At 46.6% G+C, this 22,022-nt stretch overlaps 1 protein-coding gene across 1 annotated transcript; it reads right to left on the bottom strand.

Annotated features, from left to right (window-relative positions):
- Positions 1-21,163, bottom strand: LOC8042193. The gene is made up of 7 exons (XM_029971764.4): positions 20,803-21,163; positions 18,425-18,589; positions 18,164-18,336; positions 14,250-14,411; positions 11,170-11,334; positions 6,081-6,329; positions 1-2,959 (listed from the first exon to the last, which is right to left on the bottom strand). Exons 1-7 carry the CDS (start codon positions 20,946-20,948, stop codon positions 2,736-2,738), a joined length of 1,284 nt encoding a protein of 427 aa, XP_029827624.1. The 5' UTR covers positions 20,949-21,163; the 3' UTR covers positions 1-2,735.
- Positions 21,164-22,022: the final 859 nt, after the last annotated feature.

Below are 22,022 nucleotides of genomic sequence, written 5' to 3'. Positions count from 1 at the left end.
AACAACTTACAACAGTTTATTCTTGGTTCGGTCTCGCAGCGTAAACTCTGTACATAAAGCTAGTAAACAGAACAGCACATGGCAACAATGATTCCGACCAAGCTGCGACTACGAACACCAAAGAGACAAAAGCTCGAGCGTTCTGCCTGTCGGCGGGTCGCAAGCGTAGATGTACAAACTTGTTTCAGATCTTGAGAACTGTTCAACACTTCAGGGACAATATAAGCTGTCCTACTGTGCACGTGTTGCCAGCAGCTGGTAATACTGATACATATAATAAAACAAATCACCTCAGAGTTGAAAGTGACAAAGTGTTTTCTTGTTCTCATACATTAGAAGTTACCATGTCAAACAGCTTTCTGTCATTTATGCAGCAGAATAAACAGTTCCCTTACTTGAACAAAGGTATGTCCGCTAAAAGTAAAAACAAGGTAATGTTCCTACGCTCTCTTCAATGTTCCACTTGTAAATTAAGTCCTGGGTGAAGGTACTGAGGCACGGCAGTACAGGTGCATTTTGTTTTCGACTCTCATCACGCGCACTGGTTAACATATCGGGACGCGCTTCAAACACTTTGTGACTTAACCTCTGCAGCACTGCCAAACACAGCTTGTTAATTCCACCGTTCAACGAAATTGTAGCAGAAGTGAAAATAGCATAGGCAGAAGCGCAACACTGCAGCTGCATTGCTGAGGTGCATCCGTCCGGTTTCGCCCGTGTGCTCCTGATCTTGCTCGTCCTCTTCAAAGCGCTTACAGCCTAGAGAAAAGGCCCTTGGCAAATGTTCTGGACTGATGTGCCTGGGCAATATGTCCGGCTTGCAATGTAAAGAACACCCGAAATATAAGTTGACACACTCCAACATCTGCCACAATAAAAAATAAAGGCAGCGAAAAGTTGGGGCACATTGTAATCAATATCAAAGTCCCATTTTGACACTCGCCAAGTTTTCGAGCCTCAATTATGTTTTTATCCAGCGAACAAGTTTGTCTGCTTCTTTTGCAGAGGTTGTGGCGACGTGAGAATGCCGAGAATGGCTCTGATTGAAGGATAGTGGATAGACCTCGAGACAGCCTACCTTGAGGTATACCCACTATCCTTCAATCAAAGCCAATCGGAGCTCGGCATACTGACGTCACCTTAACCCCCGCAAAAGAACCAGAAAAACTTACGCTCTGTATAGGAAATAGCAGGCAGGAAAGATGGAAAGAGGACCGCTATTTCATATCCCCTATGAGATGGCACCATGCTTGCCAACAGGTACGTTGGGACTTGGAGGCTCAAAAATCCCCAAGTGCAGTCGTGGAGAGACCAAACCAGAATGCATAAAAGTGCCTCGTCACTGACGTCGATGTAACTGCGTGGCGTCACATTATGCGAGTACACTAGAGTTTGAGGAGGCACGTGACAGAATCCACAGACGGATAAAGCCTCCTCTCGTTACCACTATGGGTGGCACTTACAAGGTGGACTGCCACACTGGCTAGGTGGCGCAGGTTGCTACCGAATTAAAAGGGTCCAGCCGCGTGCATCCATTCATCCATGTTTCCGCAATTTAGTTTCTTTTGTCCGCGACTGCACTTGATGGCAAGTATGGCAACACTTGTTTGAGGACTGCGGTGCCACCCCCAAAGCCAAAGTGAGGTTCTCAATTGATAAAAGGACTATGAAACACAAATAGACACGCAGCGGAAGAGCAAAAAGTCAGCCACAAGGCCTCGCACCGGAAATTCGGGATACCGTCCGCCGAGCAAAAGATACGGGTAGGAAATAAACCGGGCAAGAAAGATTCATAGGGAAAGTATGAAAGAGGGTTTTCTTGTTAAACCTTACCGGGTAAACGCATGACACATTAGAAACCTGAGTTCAGACCCCATCATCCGCCAAACAACAGCCGATACACAATGTCTCCCACCTTTTTCCAAAGTAAATACAAAATGAACAAGGCTCACACTGGCTAGGTCGTACAACCTGAAGCCAAAGTTGGAGCCGCAACACAAGCTACAGAACCGGAGGACATGTAAACAAAACCCGGTCAAACCTCACAACTCCGAAGATGAAACTCCTCTCAACACTGTTCGTGTTGCCCGCAAAATGAGTATGGCTTCAGCCGGCCACGTTAGACCCCAAACCAGTTCAAATCTATCGTAGACACTCAGTCGGTTACGGAACTCCCGTGATGCAACTCCTTCCCTCTTTATCTACTCTTCCCGGAAAATGAACAGAGCCCGAACTGCTGCGAGGTTCCGACCCAGTTGAGGCCCAAGCCATGGTCGTAACACAACCCGAAACAAAAGTCGGAACCGACTTGGCTGTACGCACTTTTGAAGGCGACTCCCACTGCCTCTCTCTAGATCTCCCGTAGAACGAATGAAGCCCAAACCGGCCAGGCCGGGTTTCGAGCCAGCCGAAGCCAGTGCCAAAGCCGCAGAGCGAGACGAAGACAAGCCACGGTGTTTGTCCAAAGTAATGCTGCAGTTGAAGCTTCAGCCGCAGTCACGACACAACCCAGATCTTAAGCCAAAGAGCAAAAGTCAGAAACCGACTCGGCCATCCTTCGAACTCTGCAACTCCCTCTGCACACTCCAGAGATTTCCCCGTAGGATGAACTAGACCCGAACCGGCAAGGCCGGGTTCCGAGTCGGCCAGAGCCGAAGCCGCAGCGCAAGACAAAAACAAGCCACAGAGTCTGTCCAGAGTGGTGCCGCGGACCGGGGGCTCGGAAGGCGGTGGCATCAGAGCACGGTGCAGCAGCCGACGTCCCGTACCTCCGGGGGCGGGGGCAGCACCTCCTGGGGCGGCTCCTGGTACGCCCCGTCAAGGTACAGTCTGAGCACAAAGATCCAGTACTCGCTGCGATTGCCGTTGTTGTACGTGAAGCTCGACTCGATGCCCGTGTGGGCCTCGCCGCCCGTGAACAGCCGCATGGCCACCGTCTCGCAGCTCAGCACCCGGGCTCCTGTTTGGGTAGATTCTTTGCCTGAGTCGCTCCTTGTTGGGGCCTACCTTGTTTTAGTAGACCTTGTTATAGTATTCCTTTGTTTTAGTTATTCCTTATTGGAGCATTCCTTACTGAAGTTATTCCTGTGACAGCATTTCTGGTTTTAGAGAGTCCTATTTAGAGCATTCCTTGGTTTAGTATATCATGGTTAGATCATTTCTCGCTTTAGTTTTAGTTACACGTTTCTTGTTTGAGCATTGTTTGTTTTAGTAATTACTTGTTAGAGCATTCCCCATTTTAGTTATTCTTTACTAAAGCATTACTTGCTTTAGTTGTATCTTTTTTGGGCAATTTTTGCTTTAGTTTTAGTTATTTTTTGTTTCAGCATTCTTTGTTTTAGATAGACAGCGACTACTTTGACGTCAAGTAAAAGAGTCACTAGAGTCGCCAACCGATTTTTCGGACGCCGATAGTCCGGACTTGTTCAATATTTCGGACCCAAAGGAGAAACCGCGACCTACCCGATAGAAATAGTGCATATTCACAACCAATGTTTTAGACAACTCGAAGTCCGAAGTCTGATTTTTTTCGTACAAAATCGTCGCGAGCAGTCAGCGGGAAACACCACCAAGAAGCCGCCTTTTAGATTCTATGAGGGCTGCATGTGGATTGGCTTGGCTTGGCAGCACTACTTGAGTACTGCTAAGCCCTACTGCTAGGTGAAGCTATGCTCCAGCTTTCTTTCTTTCTAGCTGCACGTCATTATCATCACTATTCTTGCCATTTTGCTTAGTTCAATCGCCATTCTGCAGTCGTGGACTTGCACCTCTCATCTCGTCTTGGTGAATCGTGTTTTCGAACTACGCTGGCTTGGACGTCATTGCCTCGTCTTTTCTTCTGCCACCGTGAAGCGTCGCCGCGAAGCGCGGAAAGTACTTAACCGTAACGGTAGAAAATACGACAGACAGCGACTCTCAAGCTAATAGAAAGTGGCCGAACCCAAGCGGGGGGGTAACCTGGAGTGAGGCGCTATTGACGGCTTTTTTAAGCCAGCTTAGACGTAATCAAGGCAAGTTTCTTAATCTGCTGATTTTTTGTGCTGCTCTATTACTCGGACGTTTTTTCAGTCCCTGAAAAGTTCGTAAAATCGGTCGGCGACTATATTTAGACATAAAGCAACAAAATAGAGTGAAATAAATCATAAAAGGCATTGGCGCTGCATACTGTAATATTTAGCATAGCCTAGGAAAACATTGTGTGTAACCCGACAGTCAACTTGTACTCTGAAAAGTTTTCTTGCATTCTCCATCAAGGTTAAAAAAAACTGCAGTCGACTGCAAGGGATTCGCTGTCCGAAAATGCATGTTAAACCGCGACGCCAACTGCAAGCAACGTGAAATGTTTTTTGACCGCAACTTTCTATCACCTTCCATTCCGAAGTTCCGAAGTCCCAAATCTCAGATGTCAAAATAATGAAAACCAAAAAAAAAAAAAAAAAAAGACATTTTTGTGGGAGACGTCAAAATGATTTTAAGAATTTTTTCATTGTCTTTAGGGAGTTGCGTCACGGATGTCAAGATTATACTCATCTATTTTGAAAATGGACGTCGAAATGTTCACTGCATTTTAGTTAACTCTTTCCTGACCACGGAAAAAGTAGCAATTTGCAAAAAATCCGTGCAACTGCTTTTATTTTCCTTACTAGCTTGCGTATGGAGGTAATAGGACACAGCAAAACGTGTCAAATTACTTGTTATTTTAAAAGAAACAGCGGGTAACATAAAGTAAAAAAAGATATTTTAAAATTTTATTTCTTAAAATATTGGCGTATAATGCCGAAACTTCTACAGCCACGTCAAATTAAACGACAAATAAGAAAAATTTTGAATATATAAAAACTAGAGTGCCTTCATGTCCGTTTTGCTTAGGGTGGAGACACCAGGCCATTTTGTCCCACACTTTTATTTTTTGTTCAGAAGCATGTGAAAGAGCGTGTCCCTGCACGCGTTTGTGGCGCTGACTGTGCTATGGCGACATTTTGTTTTCGTCGATTTCTTTGTATTTTACCCGTAAGCGCATGCTGTCCTGTCGGCATCGGGTACCACAAAGGGTGGCATCACCCTAAACAGAAGGACATAAAGGCATCCTCTAAAAAATGTGCCCCACACCCACGGCTGTAACTTCTGAAAGTTAGTGCACTTTGAATAATGCTGTCTATTTTCGGTTCGTCGGAGAGTTAGCCTCCGTAACACATTTGCTTTTCAACGAAGGAATGCTTATATTATTGTAGCACAGATAATACACCTCACATTCCCAGCAGAATGCTTTCTTTGTGCTCTACCTTGGTTTTGTCATAGCTGTGGTTGCAGTTTCCTCATATTTCAAATTTTTGTGCGCCCTGCTGGAAACATAAAATGTGCATGGCGTCTCAGGACAGCCTTGGAAATTATAATGATGCTCGCTGATAACCATCTGTTAAGCGACGCTCACAACATAATTTGAAGTGTCCCCAGAGCTCTTGGTCTAAAAAAATGCGCCACAATAGGGTTCAATTATGTAAATAATGACGTCTTTGTCGCGAAGACTGATGCAAGCAGTTAGCCATGTTACACAAGCGCAACCACTGTTCCCAAAACTATTGTTTGACAGCCCCCCACCATGTGATAAAGCTGAAACCTACCTTGAAACCAAAACTAGCGTTCTTCGGCTATCCACGAGATTGTGGAACGTAATTCTTCGCACTCAATTTAATTTCTTGACGGCGCTTGGAAACCATTCATCACCGGTGATCAATGGCCTATGGGCACGGTCAGGAGAGAGTGAATCGTTGTTAGAGCATTCCTTTTTTTAGCTATGCCTTTTAAGAGCACTCCTTGTTTTAGTTTTATTTCTTGTTTGAACATTCCTTCGGAATTAAAAACAGCGCGGAAAGACGAGGACCAGACAAAGAAGTGACACGGACGCAGCACTACATCCGTGTCACTTCTTTGACTGGTCCTCGTCTTTCCGCGCGCTGTTTTTAATTTCGAAGTATGTACCAACTCGCCGAAGCCTCAACTTTAGGAACATTCCTTGTTAAAGCGTTCCTTGTTTTAGTTATTTTGTGTTAGAATACGAGGGATGGCACTGTCCAGCTCACCCGTGGCGCGTATCCAGGCCTCCAGGCGCTTTTTGGTGGCGGAGAGGCTCTCGAACTCGGGTACGAACAGCCCCCTGGTGAGCTGAAGGGGAAGGAAGGTCTTGCAGTGGAGCGCCAGCGGTGGCGAGGGGGGCAGGAGCCCGCCCTCCGCCGGCTCCTTGGAGTAGGCCACCCGAAGCACGCGGACGTAAAAAGTTGTGCGCTCCGCGTGCTCCGTGTACGACATGCGTTGCGTGTCCACCGTCGTGCCTGCAACGTATGCCAGCAGACAGATCAGAGCTCGTCCAACGGGTGACCGAATGAAAGCCTGGTTTCGACGTGCGAACAAGTGATTTGTTTATTGTTCCCCCTGATTAAGAGGAGATGCGGGTCGCAAAACCGCAATATTTTGCAACAATTGTGATTTTGGGTTTTATTGTGTTTTGTTATTTCTGAATCTTTATATTTGATGTATATAAATAATTACCGCCAGATATGATCGCGAATTTAGTCAAATACGGATTTGAAGACCTGCAGTCAACCCAAAACGGAACGAATCTGAGCCATTTTTCTCTGCGTGGTTCTTCAAGTTGTCACATTGACCGCCATCCCATTTACATTTACAAGTAGGCCTAGTCGTCTCATCTCCATTGCAGTCTTCTGTAGCTTCAATTTCTCGTGGAAATTTAGTAACAAAATATTATTTTCCGCACCGCAAAAGAGTGTAGCTACACATCTATGGAAACATTCCAGCACATTTTTTTTTTTTAATGTAATTTTGCGACTTCTTTGAAGTTTGTGTACAAGAATTTCTCTAATATCGCCCTATCACAACCAAATTTAGCATGGATATACTTTAGAAAATGTAGAATATAACTGCATAGCTTTAGTTAAAATGCATTTTTTTATATTTATGAAAAAGGTATAGAAACATTTGTTAGCCCAATGAAATGTCACTCTTGCTATTTTTTAATTATTTTAGAATAAAATAAGTGTCGCACACTTTATTTTTGTTGTTAATTGCATTCAGTGGTTTAAAAGGAGTAAATTTGATTATTTTACAAGCCTTTTTTTAGTGTGTTGCCATGCCTCACATGTGCACAAAAACATAGTTTTTTCTGCATATACGCTGCATCGAGAACCTAAAAGAACAATCTATTTCAAATAACACCAGACTTATAAAGGGAAGGTTAAAAGGAAACCGAAGCAGTTCTGTACCTGAGAAAAAAACAGTTAAGTTGTCTTCATTTGGCCTCCAGGATCATAAATATCGAGATTATTTTTCAATTTGGTGCACGGAGGCTGAAGAAAATCATTTTCAAAGTACTGCTGAAGCTCCTCTTTCTCAGAGAATACGCCATAAAAGGAGTTTTTAGAATCTCTGCTCTCACGCATCTCCAGCGCTATCAAAGCAATGCACACACTCCCTATTTCAGAAAGGTAAAAAAAAAGCGCCACAACTGGTTTCAGTGCGGGGAAACATACCTGGCAAGCTTGCGATTGCATGCGTTGCCCACACGAGCGACACGCGCTTGGCGGCCGAAATATAATCTTACGATGTAACAACGGTCGGAGGTTTTAGGGGCGAAGCTCCTTAGGGTCTAGCCTTGTCCGGCGTCCGTGCTCACATCGATTGCCATCCCATCTGTCTTCTTAAAAAAAGAAAAAATGTTTGCGCAGTCGACAGGATTTGAACCTGTGCGGGGAGACCCCAATGGATTTCTAGTCCATTGGGGTCTCCCCGCGTGGCCGAGTGGCCTTAACCACTCGGCCACGACAGCGGGACGAGTAGGGGGCTCTGAAATGAGGTAGTAACTCAAGAGCTAGGGATGTCATGGATGAAACGTTGCATGTAGCCGCCCAACGTCTATACAGGAGAGGGCGCTGCGGTCAAATGCGTATATAATCGCATTAAACTTTACATGCACTGGCTCAACGTTTATAGACGAGACGGCGCTGCGGTCAAATGCTCAAATGCGTATATCACCACGTTCCATACCACACATTCTCTTTCAGACATGGATGAAAACGAACGAAAAGCTCGGCATGCTGCGGCTCAGCGCATCAGCACCACCAGAGCTTTGCCCCAATCAACATCATTCACCACGTGGAGATGCAATCTTTTTTTTTTTTCGTGTTTTCCTGCGTTCAGTTATATCTTCACGGAAAACGAAGGTGATATTCAGATTCATGGGCTAAAAATACTTCAGAATCAACCTCTAACTCATTTTTCAAGAACCTCTTCAGCTTCACTTTAAGCACAAGAAATACTAAAAATTTTAATTTCAATAATCTAAATATTAAAAAAAAAAATTTCCCCCTGGCGCTTGTTTTTTTTATAAAGTGAATTCTGAAATTGTCTATTTAGGAAGATAACTCAACCTACGGGCTCTAGGCGTCCTAAAAACCCGAAATTACACCCAAGGGTGGTTGACTTTCCCATTAAATACTAATGATAGATTGCAACACGACCCTCTTTCTGCGCCAAGGAGAAGACACCAGAGGGCACTGTCGGAAGGCGTTTTCAAAAAATAATTGCTGCATTACCTGTCCTGCACCGAAAGATACGTTTTTGTCAAAATATAATGCAGAACGTGCCTAAAGAGATCAAGAATAATAACGTCTGGAATCCCCATGCAATTAACGATTTTAATTGGTCAAATTTTATGGAGGTGGTGTAGGTACCCAAGGATAGTCTCTCCCCCAAGAGAAAAAAGTGCCGGTGTATTTCTATTGCTGTGAGCTTACTAGGACGTCTTGCCATCTAGAACTGGTCATTTTTATTGACTAAAGCCCAACAAACAATATGCCATTAAAAACAAGCCTCTACAGAAAGTATTGAGTGCCCCCTTGAAGGCATTCCTTTGATTTACTGCACAGACACATACCTGTATACAGATTACACTAGCAATGTACACGCAGATCTGGGCAGCGTGGGAGTGTGACGTCATGCGACCTGATGTCACGTCGCAACACGACTCCACCCAACTTTACTAGAAATGTTGTTGATACTGCAATGTCACGTGACACCAGAAGCTCCCACTATGGTCATGCGAAATGGCGTGTCCCGATGCATGTCACGCGATCATGAGACCGTACATGACCCATAGTGACACCAGCTACATAACCCCGTGTGACCTAATAGTGGCATGGCCCACCGACTACATGACCATGTGCCCCATAGTGGCATCGCGTTAAATTTAGCAGAATTTTTGCCCGCCAAATTTAGCCTATGAAGGCACGGTACTGTTACAGTGATGGCTGCACAAATCCAAACCTCACTTACATTAAAATGCATTCTGTATCATAAAACGAAAAGATATGAAGACGTTTTTTCTCTTCTACACACCTCAACCTTGGATAGGGTGACCACCCGTCCCGCGACTCGCGGGACTGTCCCGCATTGAGGGCTCGTGTCCCGCGTCCCGCGAGAAATTCCTAAATCTTCAAAATGTCCCGCATTTCACACTGTCGTAAAATTCACTCCACAACTCATGGTGCTGCCGAACACCGGGGCACGGGGAAGCGCGCAGGTTGCTGGTAATCAAGCGAATCGCAAAGGTACTCCATTTTCTATTCAGGCATTGCGGGAAGCGACTGTCATTCTTGCAGGAGATAAAAAGCGTAAGTGGCGTTGTGCCTTTTTCCTTAGGGGCAAAATATTGTAAGGTTCCTACGTCTCAGCGTTACTATGAAGAAAAGTGGTCGCCAAAAGTTCAAATATAAATTATTGCAATTATCTTCATACTGTTGTGTCAATGCGAAATGATTGCTGTGAAAGTTCTTCTAGTGGAGACAGCCACGCAAGGCAAAAAGCTTGAAACTCACAACGGTTGAAAAACAACATAATGTTAAAAATGTGTGTAGAACCATGTTGATAAAAGTAAGCGTTGACTGGAAGTCACGACGCTTGAAAAAGCACATAATGTTAAAAATGTGTGTGGAACCATGTTTATAAAAGTAAGCGTTGACCGGAAACAATAACCCGAAAAACATTTGCTGTTTCTTAATCTTTCTCAATTAAAAAAGTGGTAATTTAGCTAGTTGGTACATCACCAATTTCTTCATGTCATTTGGTGCATTGAGTTGTGGTGCAGTTGATTTTTAAGCTGTCAATTTCGACACCTTTAATAACATATTTTAGCTTAATTTCTGCAATACAATTCGCAGGTGTATAAACAGCACAGGATATTAAATGTGCTAACAGGGCCTCGGTTCGTGGTGTGCGTGTTCATAAATTTCCTCTATACCTACCTACCTACCTACCCCCCCCCCCCCCCCCCCCCCCTTGCCTTGCGTGTCCCGCATTTCGCTAGCAGGAAGGTGGTCACCCTAACCTTGGATGAGAATGACCCTGAAAGTAAACATTTTATAAGAGGTGCGTTTCGTGTAATGCCTTGCCATAGAGGGCGCCATGGGAAATGGTGTTTTCATGCCTAAAGTCTGTTGCAGCATGAGAACTGTTTCAGAAGCGCAGTCTAAAAAAGAAAAAGGAGCTAAACTTAATGCCTCATGCGATGAGGCATGTTGGGCATAATGCGGAGCTTTGTTTCCATGGGTTCAAATTAAAAAAAACGGGCACTGACTGATGATTTTTTCTCTCTCCGTGACATCAGAAAAACGGTGCATTTGTACCAAGTGGTATATTGACACCATTTCTCTCCTGAAATTCGCTATGTTGCCCCTCCTATTACAGTTCTTACATCGCAACAGACAATTCTTGGACTTTTCAATCGTGCACACCGAAGCTTTGAAGTCTAGTCTAGCCTTTGCAAAACACTGCAACTTGCGGCACCAAAGAAGCGATCCCCGGGATCCGCCACTTCAACAATATTATAAAAGGCATTGCACCGAAAAAGAGTACTAAGGTTGGCCATATGGTTGCTATCAACACCTATTACACAACAAGGCCACCTGGACTCGACTCTCAGTCGAATGCTGTTGCAGCACTTGAGTACCACCCATGCCCTGTGCTGCCCTCCGGTGGGCGACACAAAAGTTTTGACGCTGCGGCCTCAGTGACTAGGAAGTGTCGCTTCTGGCTTTCTTCCGCTCCATCCGTTTCTTAACTTTGGGGGCGGAGAAGAGCGACCGGTCTAGGAGAACGTACCCGACTTGAGCTTGACCTCGAGAGACTGGGCGTTGCAGAAGCGGAGTGAGCGCTGCTGGGAGCACCACTGCGCCGACCGGCCAATCACGTTGCAGAAGGGCTCGTACCGGGGAAAGGAGAACAGGCCGCCCGTCGTGGTGCACTGGGGCACGAAGTCGGCCACCCCTGCGAGGCGGGACGCGGATCGTCGAGACACCGACACGAGGCTGGTTCGATCACATTTGCGTTTGAGTTTGATCGACTGCGTTGCAACCAGCGTGGCGGAGTAAGAACCCCGATTCCGTTCCAAGGAATTAGTGTTTCTGACAGTTCCATTCCTTTCAACTCGCAGGAATGGAGACACTGGGCCCATTCTTGCGTCTGGAACGGCTGGACTCTACCATTCCATTCCTCTAATTCCTAACTACAAAAAAAAAGCATGGCCCTCAACAACAACATTGTGTTATAGAAAAAATAAAAACACATAAAACAACAAACAACAACGAGTGGAAAGGAAGAAAGGAGGCGGACAGGTGAAGATGTATGCAGATGATTGACACTTTTGTCACTCCCTCGCAATTCGTATTACAAGCATGGCCCATAAACTGTGCAACGCGCCTGATCGGGCAGTTGGAATCACTCTCAAATCTTGGCGCACTGGTCGGAATTATCTTGAGCCCACGGCCGAAGAATCATGTGTAATGTATATACAAATCAGAAGTGTTCCAGGGGTGGCTGATAGACGATGTCACACTCGTCAAAAACGGTAACGAGTGGTTGTAACTGGGGTTCCGTATTTTCCGAGTTTATTTTTCATCAAATTCAGTGGGTGTTTTTCAAAGTTTATTTCTGTTTGATTCTCAATTGTTCGAAATTTTGAGTTTAATTTTGCAGTGCTTCTTGTTTAAAGTAAATATATAAATAAATAATACCCTGGCATAAACGTGCAGTAGATAAAAAATAAATAAAACACGCTCATCAATTAAGATTTCTTCAGCTGGATTTCACGTTTGTGCAATTGCCATTGGCAATGCCAATTCGTCCCACCACAAACATTGCACATAGGTGCTGTTCTGATAAACGTTAATACCTTAAAATAAATAAACTCCTGGAGGTAGTCTCTGGGAAGCTCATATTCATCCCACGCTATTCAACCTACCCCGTGGCCGTGCCAAGTGGAGAGGTAGGAAGTTTCAACTGCCCCCTTCACCAGATTTTATGCAATCTCTATGGTTCATACCTTACATTGTAACAAAAACACAACCTCTCCTTCCACTAAAGCACAAATAGCGTGGTTCAAACTGGAAACCAAAACGGTGGCCTTTGCTGTGACCCGAAAGTACAACGACCTCTCGCCCTGAATGGACCTCGTCGAGATAAACGGTAAGACCCCTTTTGACATTGGTCCCAGATTTTGAAAGATAACTGTGATGACATTTCCCCAAGAAACATTGACCCTGTACAAACCTGATTGTGAAAAAACTGTCTTATCTTTTTTTGGAGGGGGGGAGGGAGGGAGGCACTGGCACATTGAAATTCTGAGTTTATCGGATAAATCTGAACTGACCTAAATTTTACCAGCGGATGTTTTTCGTCGTTCTTCAGATTTGTGACACAGTCAAACACACAGAAGCACAAATATATGTGAACCATGAACCATCCTTTGGAGTGGCTAGTTCCGTCAAAAAGAAGAGGTGGTATGAATGCCTTGACCGCATCTCTATGACCGGTGCGATTACTGCGTCATTACCAGGTCTGGAAGAACATTGTAGCGCCGTGCGTTCGTGTATTGCTACTGCGTGGTGCCCGCTAAAGATCCCAGGGTAGCAGTTCTACTGCACTCGCTACATGTTTTTCTACGGCGAAAACCAGTGTCACCATACCTGCGGGTGCACACCAACCTTCTATCCAAACACAAACACAAAATTCACTTTTCTTTTCGTAACAATATTTACTTGAGCAACTTGAGCAATGGCGGCACTTTCCCGACAGCCAATCATGACAATCGAAAGAAGCAGATTGGCGAATGACGCGAGAGAGATAACGTTCTCGCGCCAAAAAGCCACCTCCGCCGTGACAGTGCAGATGACATCTCATCGGCTGAAGATACAACATACTAGGTCACATTTCTGAAAAAAAAAAAAAAAACCTTTTCTAAACCTTGTTTTTTGTTGCTGTTGACAGTTGATACTACCTAAAAACAACAATTAGATGCATGTAAGTTCTGGAGGGAAGCAGATACATGGGACTTGTTCATAAACGGTGCGATGATTACTTGAAAAATACGGTATTTGGCCCGTCCCCCCACTCCCTCCATTTTCGCCCGGTGACGTAGCGAGCGGGAAAACCTGCGGATTGTTGCGAACCTGGGGGCAACGCAGAAGATAAACAACCGTCACTCTTTACAGAGTACACCCAATTAATTGCGAGTCTAGAAGGACGGCCTGGCTCATAAGCACAATCTGCACAGCGACAATGAACATTGTGTTCCGCTTGCCCATCACTGTCGCGAAGTTTGAGTTTTGGTACCAAACTGCCTCTTTTGTAATTCGTCCTTTGCCAAGCATGCCAAGTATGTTGCACCGTTGGGTTCGCTGCATACTCTGTGGAAAAGAAGATGCACAGGCATTTCTGAGAGTCTGCTGCAGCTTGCTCTGTAGCCGGCCAGTTACCAGAGACTGAAGCAGCCACGGGACAAAATGATGCAATAGCAGCGACGCCTGCATCCAATCGTCTTCCTCGCCGATGCTTCAGGCACTTAACAGTCAGGTTCATTGCGATCCACATCACTAGACGACGGCTGCCGCGATATAATTTGCTGCTGTTTCAGGGACACTCGTAAGCACGGGCGGACAACTAAACACATTGGTCGGAGACTCATTTGAGCAACGCCTCCTAGCCAGCGAGGTCGATCGGCGTTCAATCGCTGACCGAACACGAGTCTCAGCCGAAAGCTGACACAGCACTCGCGTCCAATCTGTGCCCCGTCCGGTAAGCAACATAGAGAACCCAGCGCTACAACTTTGCTCTCTAGGAGGTGTTGTTTCCAAGCAGTGTAGCGAGGGTGAGAGAAAAGGAGGGAGGCTGAGGGGAGAGCTCACCGATCTCCTCGCAGCCGGCGGAGCCCAGCTCGTAGAAGACGCGGACCACGAACAGGAAGTGACGGTTGCGGCCGCCATATTCAGACCAGTACGACCGGTCAGGGTCGAAGTTGGAGTAGCTGGGGATCTTCATCTCCTGCGTCTCCACGGCCAGCACGCGGCCTGTCGGATCGAACGGGTCAAGGTCAAGCTTGGGGTTTTATGCATCGTACGCCGATCGATTCGTTTTGACCACCCAGGGATCTTTTGGGGTGCGACCGAAATCTTGACCAGGCATTGCCACGGCCCTTACGTTACTTGGTCTGAAAGCTTTTTCTTGTGCTATGTTAAGATTTCCCTAGGGACAATTCAAGGCACCAGAGGCATGCTGCTCGCACTGGGAGTCGGCCAATCGGATAACACAAAGAACCTAACGTATCGACGTGGGTTCTGAGAAGCAACTGTGGAGGAAGTCGTCGGGTGCGTCTGCTTGCTCGTGAAACCCCAAGGACACGTCGAAAAGACTAACGATTCAAAACTTCATCTATGCTTTAGACTTACGGGTCATATTATTTTGTAACAGTTGAAGAGCTGCATGTAGAAAGTACTACAACTGCTTTATAAAAAAATATTGTTTTAAAGTTTTTAATTTTTTTTTTTCCTTTTTGTTGTAATATCTGGAGAGATAGCCCACCTAAAATCGAAAGCAAATTGGCTGAAAATAAGAACTAAAACAAACTTTCAGTGTGCAATAAAAAAAACAAAGCTAAAAAAATTCTAGTTTTAGATTTTGTGTTTTGCGAAACTTACCAAAAACGAATGTCCTTCACAGTCAACAATTTTTGCTTATCTCCCGCCGCGGCTAAGTAGCACCATTTCTGCTACAGTCACCATTGGCCAGCTCCCTGCAATTACTAAAAGTAAATTACATCTTTCAAAGCTAAAAAAAAAAAGAAGGGAAACTTTTGTTAAAAAATAGAAGTGGGTTATCTTTCGGGGGTGGTGCATCCCCGGGGATATTGAGGTACTTGCATTAATATCATTCGCGGTGACAAAATTTTTACTTGGTCTTTACTGCCAAAGTTTGCAGACCAGTTAGTAGTTTTTCTACGGACCGCGACGGCGCCTTCTCGGCAATGCAAAGAGCAAGTCGTTCGCTCCGTGCGCAGAAGCTGCGTCGACGTCGGAACGCCGTCGGGCTCCGATTGGCTTTGATTGAAAGGATAATGGGCAGACCTCAATGCTAAATGCCTCAAGGCCTACCCACTATTTGTTTCAGTCAGTCAATAAGAGCTCGGCATTGCGACATCGCCACAACCCCCGTGCAAGAAGCAGACAAATTTGCTCTCCGCATAAGCCTTCGTCAGATTGTGGGCACCTCGGGTGAAATTTGGAGCCGCCAACCGAGGATCTGTATGCCAACGCTTTGCCTCGCAGACGTGGAGGTAACATAAAAAGTCAGACGGATGTCACGCTCGGAAAGACACTGGGTTCCGAAAGAGCAAGAAGCGGTAGGTCGCCCATACGTGGCTTGCATCTACGTCGTGTCGGCAGCCAGAGTGATGGCCCTGCTGCACAGTGCAGACCTTGTGCAGCATAAATTTTGCACTGCCAAATTCGTTTCTTGGCAAGATTGAGTAGGAATGACCACCAACCTGACATGACGTCGCATGCGAGCCATGCATCTGTCGGGACGCTTATAGTTTCGTTTTGTGTTATTACACCATGTGCACTCCTTCAAGTGCATTCCACGAGGCTGGCATTACAATGAAGAGGACACCGACCTTTCAGTCTTAGCCCTTTGCTTAGCACAATAATTTTTTTAAAAACTATAGAAATATATTGATTTTTTATTTTTACATTTTTACACATCCAATGTAAAAAAAAAAAGTTAGAAGCAGTGTAAAGAGTTTGCATCACATGCTACGTTAGCGTTCATGACCGACACAGTACCAACGTGAAAACGCGAAGGCGCAGAGGGAGGCTTCTGTACGTCGATTCTCTTCCAAGGCTCACACGCAGACACAATATTTTTATCAGAATTCGGGTCGTCAGAGCTGAAGTCAAACAGCTCAGTGGCTTCACTGTCACTGCCCGATGAAAGGTTTATGTCCTCATCATCCGAGTCAGAAGATATATGTAGTGAAATATTAGTTTTTTCAGCATTTTTGCTGCACACTCGTCCCGAGGGGCACCACTTCCAGAAGTGGATGCTGCCATTTTTAAAGCCCTTGTTGCCAGTGTTGAACCGATTTTCGGCCAAATCTAGAAATTTACCGGGTCTTTTGCGCCATCCTTTGACGGCATGCAACACTAGACGCACGCCGGCTAGCCCAGTTCGTCTTTCGTAAGGGACAGGCATTTTATGCAGCGTGGACGAAGGAACAAAGATTAGTAACAAAAATGGGAAATCGGTCTAAAGGTTTAAAATATATTGGTTTCCCCAACCCTCGCATAGTATTTTTGACCTGGAGTGCGACATTCTAGGAGAGTTTTACGGCTGTATTATTATTACAACAAGGTTTGTCATTAGGGTGAGTGTTTCCGTCCCCAGGAAGGTCAAAGTATATGATTGTGCCTTAGAAATCGAGTCTGTACTTATTAGTTTTAAGTTTATTCCTCAAGGGCGGGGCAAATATATTTAACGTCAATAATCATCGATCATAGCGCCAAGTAAATGCCACTAACAACAAATCGGGTGACAATGCTTCGCAGCTTGAAAGAGACACACACCCCAAGAACATCATGGTGAAGCCTTTTGTTATTACGAACCGAGGCTTTTGACTGTTTTCAAACTTAAGTTTCTTCCGGCTTGACTACATACACCCCGTTTAAACTTACGACGTGTCCAAACTGTCGTTATGAGAAACATGAGCCAATCCACAGCTCGGACAAAGTCACGTGACCTTCCGGTTGGGCGGAGGGACGTGCAGAGCACGAAGTCACGTGTCACGTGTAAAGCGCTGGATTGGATAAAACAGCTTGTAGCATCTGGTGCGGTGCATCATCAGGTGAAATGGCATGTTAAATGAATCAATTGGACCACGTAGGGGCGTAAGGAGCACAACCCAGACAACTCAGTTCTTTGGACTAGAATTTGGCTATGATTTGAGAATTTAGAACATTAAAGGGCCACAAAAAAAACAAAAACCTTTTTTTAAACAATTTCGTTGGAACACGCGTGTCAAAAAATGAATTTTATGCAAAACTTTTTTTTAGAGCAGTACTATTGACAGTGCGAGATTTATTTCACATTCTGCACGCAAAGTTCATGATGTCACGGAATGGTCATACAGTCTTTCCACCTCAGGGTGATGGCCAAGCTGATCCACCTCTCCTCCACGCGCCCGAAATGTCTAGAGAAAACAAATCATATAGCTCTAAGAAGAATATTTTTTTCGCGTCAAATTTATTTTTTGACTGTTAAAAAAAATTATTTTTTCTTTTGAGTGGCCCTTTAAGAAACCCCAAAAAGCAAACGTAGAGTCAAACATTTTTGGACAGAATCTGGCTATTTATCTTGGCCCCAATCGCTGAACAAGAGACAAAGTTAGGCTTCACAGCTGGTTATTTGGTCGACACCTGGTATATTCGGGCCCAATCGCCAAACAATTGTGCCACAGCTAGGCTTCACTCCTACTCGTTTCATTTTCATGTGGCAACCTTGGGCCAAAATTGCCGAACAAGTGCCGGATCTAGGCTCCACAGTGAGTTCTTCGGTTTATAAGTGGCATTTTTGGCACAAGTCTGGCACTTTGGCAATTCCGTGGCGAGCCAGAGGAAACGCACAGAAATGTCCGAGAAAAGTACCCTAGCACCAACTAATGCCTCAGAGCGAAACCGTGTTAGCCCCAAACGGGGCCAATAGGATTGCCGAGTTTGTGCCAAGTTAGGCGTTTCTCTGGCCTGCTAACTGGGGGGTCAGGGCGGCTCACCGGGCATGGGCTGGTAGCGCAGCTGTTGGTTGTACCGCTCGAGCAACTCGTGAAGGGTCTCAAAGGTGGGCATGCCGAAGAGGCCCGCATGCCCCGTCTGCTGGGGGATCAGGTTGCGGTACTCTATCTGCTGCGGGGGACGGCTCTGGTCGAGCCGTGGCACCAGCCATAGCCTGAGGTCGGTGGGAGAACAGACAGCCGTTCAGGTATCTGCGCTCTGGGACTCATCAATGCGGGAAGTTGTCGAAGGAGCACTCTCACCGGAGGCTGCGCACGTAGCGGGTGCTCTGCTCGCCGTACTCGTAGTAGGTCATGCGCTCCGTGTTGACCACCTCTGAGGAGGTCTTGAACTCCACGCTCTCGCAGGTTTTCACCTCCCAGGTCGGGTTCTCCTTGAGCCACTCATTGGCACGGTTCACCAGCGTCCTGCGGCGACAAAAGGTGCCCGCCTCGGTACAGCTCGACAGACTCCTGCCAACCGTCGCACGTCCGCTCCGCTTAGTGGCGGTACGGTGCGTAGCACGCGTCTCCGAGCAATGCGTTTGGCGTCCTGTACCGCCAGTGCCTCCAAAGTGGTCCTCAAGTGGCTACAAACCACAGTCACGTCATTCCACTGGGCGGTACCAGAGCCATATATGTAGAGAGTTTGGCCATTCATTGAGAAGTATAGAGACAAATGAGGAGGCACCATTGGTCGAAAGAGGGCTGGGCGTGGTCCAGGGCGTCTTCACAAATTCGATTGTGGCCAACCAGGAGCCGGAAATAATACCCTGGCGGTGGTCGCGAGCAAAAGAATAAGTGCAACGGAGTAACTCTCGGGGACTGAAAATATGGTGCACGTGATGTTGCAATCACGGTCATCCAAGATCATGGTGGAAGAGCGCATCTACCAGAACGGTCGACATAATCTGTACGCCAGGTGCCGAGGGCCGGGAATCTGCTGTCCGAACGGTCACAGTCACGCTCTGTCCGAGCAAAACAGAGTTAGAGTAGCACATTCGTTTCTTACATCCTTCTGCATGATCATAATCGAAACATCACATGCACCCTATTTTCAACCAGGAAGGGTTACTACATTTAACTCTTACGCACTTATTAAAACCATATACCCATCATTAAAACTGTTTCTTCCTACCCCCCCTAGGGGATTCTTTTCGGCTTCTGGTTGACCAAGAGAGCATGTCAAGCCCTCTTTCTGCGTCTGGTGCGCGCCCTGGCTCTGCCCGCACCCCCCATTGACCGAACGCTCTTTATACATGGCTCTGGACGGTACAGGACGCTAAACTCCGGTCGACGATGTGCAATGAGCACCGTGGTCATGATGTCGGCGGCTCCAAAAGGTGGGTGCCGACGAAACGTTCCGACGAGGAACGTCTTTCATGCGCTTAGAAAATTTGCCTAATGCGTAATTGGCAACATCTCCATACTCTTATTTCAACAAACCTCAGTAAAGGGCAAAAGCCGCAGCCGCAGCGAGCCGATTGGAGTGCTGGAGCGAGGAACGCGAGGACGTAGCATATACGCGTGTGCTCCACCCATGGGAAGCCGTCGGGTGCATGGCACCGCCGCTCTAATGGCAGATACACATATTTACGCTCCAGTGCGATCGGCCGCATTGCCCCCTTTCGTGAACAGTTACGGTGGGAGAATGCGATGGCAGTCTGTAGGGTAGCTATGGAACAGTTCCGACTGGCACATATTTTACGGATCCATTCTTTTGCCGTGTGCTCGAAGTAATTCCGTTGGTATTATAAGAGACTGTTTCTCATAAATAGCGCATAGAGTAGATCTCGCGAGTACTACAAAACCTTGCATCAACGTAGATGCACGCTAGAATTGTTCTGGAGCTACCACTAGATGGCGCAAGTGCACACTCGCGTCGCAAACGGCTACAGACGGTTGCGGGGCACGACCACACTTAAACGCAAATGTGCAGACTGCCATGAATTAGCTAGCACGGGTCATAGCTTTTGCCCTCTTTGAAACGTTATGGTGCCACGAGATACGGACGAACTGAGGGGTATTTCGGCGGTACTGCTGCCACGCATGTGCCCACTGGTCCTTTGCGTCGTCTTGACTGACATTCGAAGCTTACACAACACCACAACGTAACTGAGAGTGAAAAATCTGCGCTAAAAAGAGGACAGCCGAAATATTCTCCTGTTCCCTCCTAAAGTTGGTGCTGATTTTTTCTACTTTTGAATTTTGTTTGCGAGTGTTAGAGTTATTTTTTTTGTGTGTGTATGTTTGTGGGGGTGGGGTGGGGTGGGGGGGAGGGGGGGGGGGGGTGTTTAAGTAAAAATCACAAACTATTCAAAATATCCGAGACTTGATCGAACCCAAGGAACAGCTGAAAACCGTATCAGCCCAAAACACAATTTCCCCGAAGAAAAAAAGGAAATACATTAATTTTTTTTTGTTTTTTTAGGCATGCGTCAAACGGCAGTTCGCCTTTTTGTAGGCATACGCCAAATAGCAATCTCGTTAAAAGGCTGCGTGGATTGAGGAAACGTCTGATGCTTGGAAAGTCCTTGAAGCGGGCGAGTTCGAAAACAACACAGGCGTCGCCTGGACAGAAAAAAAGAAAAGAATAAAAAAATGTGTGTGTTTCTGGGGAAGGTGAATCGCCTGGGCCTTACCGAAAGGGCTCGAAGGTGGGCGTGCTAAAGAGTCCTCCTGAGCTGATGCAGTAAGGCAGAAAATCGACGAAGCTCAGACCGCCGCCCAGCGAGGCGTGCTGACGCGTCGCCTCGCTGTATGACGGCGGAAAAGCCGACACCGCCATCGCCACTCCCGACGGTGTTGTTGTCGTCTGCTTGTCACCGGCGCCGCTGGTCCACCGATCGATTTCTCATGTCCGCTTGGCGTCCGATAACGTGCACAGTTACGGCACGGCAGGCAATCGGCAATTCGTTCCGGAAAACACAGCTTGCGGGGCAAAAACGGTGAGACGGATCCCGTTGCGCGCCCCAATGACGAAAGTGTCGACCGCACTGTTTTCATATCGATGTGCTGTTTTTAGAGAGCTTATTGAGGCAGCCGACAGGTGGCACTTTCAAACTTGAGAGAGCCTGTAAGGGGTTTTAAGGGTTTTAAAAACTATGTCTAGGTGGCGCGAGCCACCTAGATGCAATTTTGAAGTTTCAGCTTTGTTCGCTTTATTCAGCTTCGTCATTCATGCTAGCATATGGACCATTTATGTTTTAGTAGTGACTGTCTCGACCGACCACTGACTCTTTCCAAAATCCCAAGAGGCCCTTGATGGAGAAATGCCATGGAGTGCACTCTGGGAGCTATTTAGCCACTCAGTTTCGGTTTCGATTGAGCAGTTACCATGCCGTGACCGAATGCGCTGCTTGCGTTTTCAATTATCCGACATCTCACGAATGTAATAGCATCCTCGATCATCCACACCGGTGCGCACCGGGGCACTGAGGTGCGCCCCTTCATCTTCGATCAAGTGCACCGGTGCGCACCGGACGTCCTCGATCAACGAAGCGCACCGAGCGCACCCTCCCGGTGCGGCTTTGCGTTGCCCCAACGCGCACCAAGAAAATCGGCGGTGCGCCGGGGGGCAGTCGGGCAGTCCCATCAGGCATTGCGGCCAGGAGCGGGAATCGAGAAGATGGCGGGAGTAACAGACGCGCAGACCATCGAGATGGCGATCTTGCAAAAACGAACACGCCTCGCAGCTTCACTAGATGATTTCCTCGGGTCTTCTGACGGCGAGACGACGAGCTTCTCACCATCGCCGCGATTACTGGCGATTGCTGCGGTGGCAAGGAGCGCCCGAAAAGCACGAACTTCGTGGAAAGCGGCGCGAGGCGTACGGCTATTATCTGGTGTTTCGTTTTCTTGA

The sequence above is a fragment of the Ixodes scapularis genome, unplaced genomic scaffold (genome assembly GCF_016920785.2).
Source record: "Ixodes scapularis isolate PalLabHiFi unplaced genomic scaffold, ASM1692078v2 PGA_scaffold8__174_contigs__length_109621045, whole genome shotgun sequence".
Classification (NCBI taxonomy): domain Eukaryota; kingdom Metazoa; phylum Arthropoda; class Arachnida; order Ixodida; family Ixodidae; genus Ixodes; species Ixodes scapularis.
Note: the sequence above shows the minus strand (reverse complement) of the source record. Positions and strands in the feature narration are given on the sequence as shown.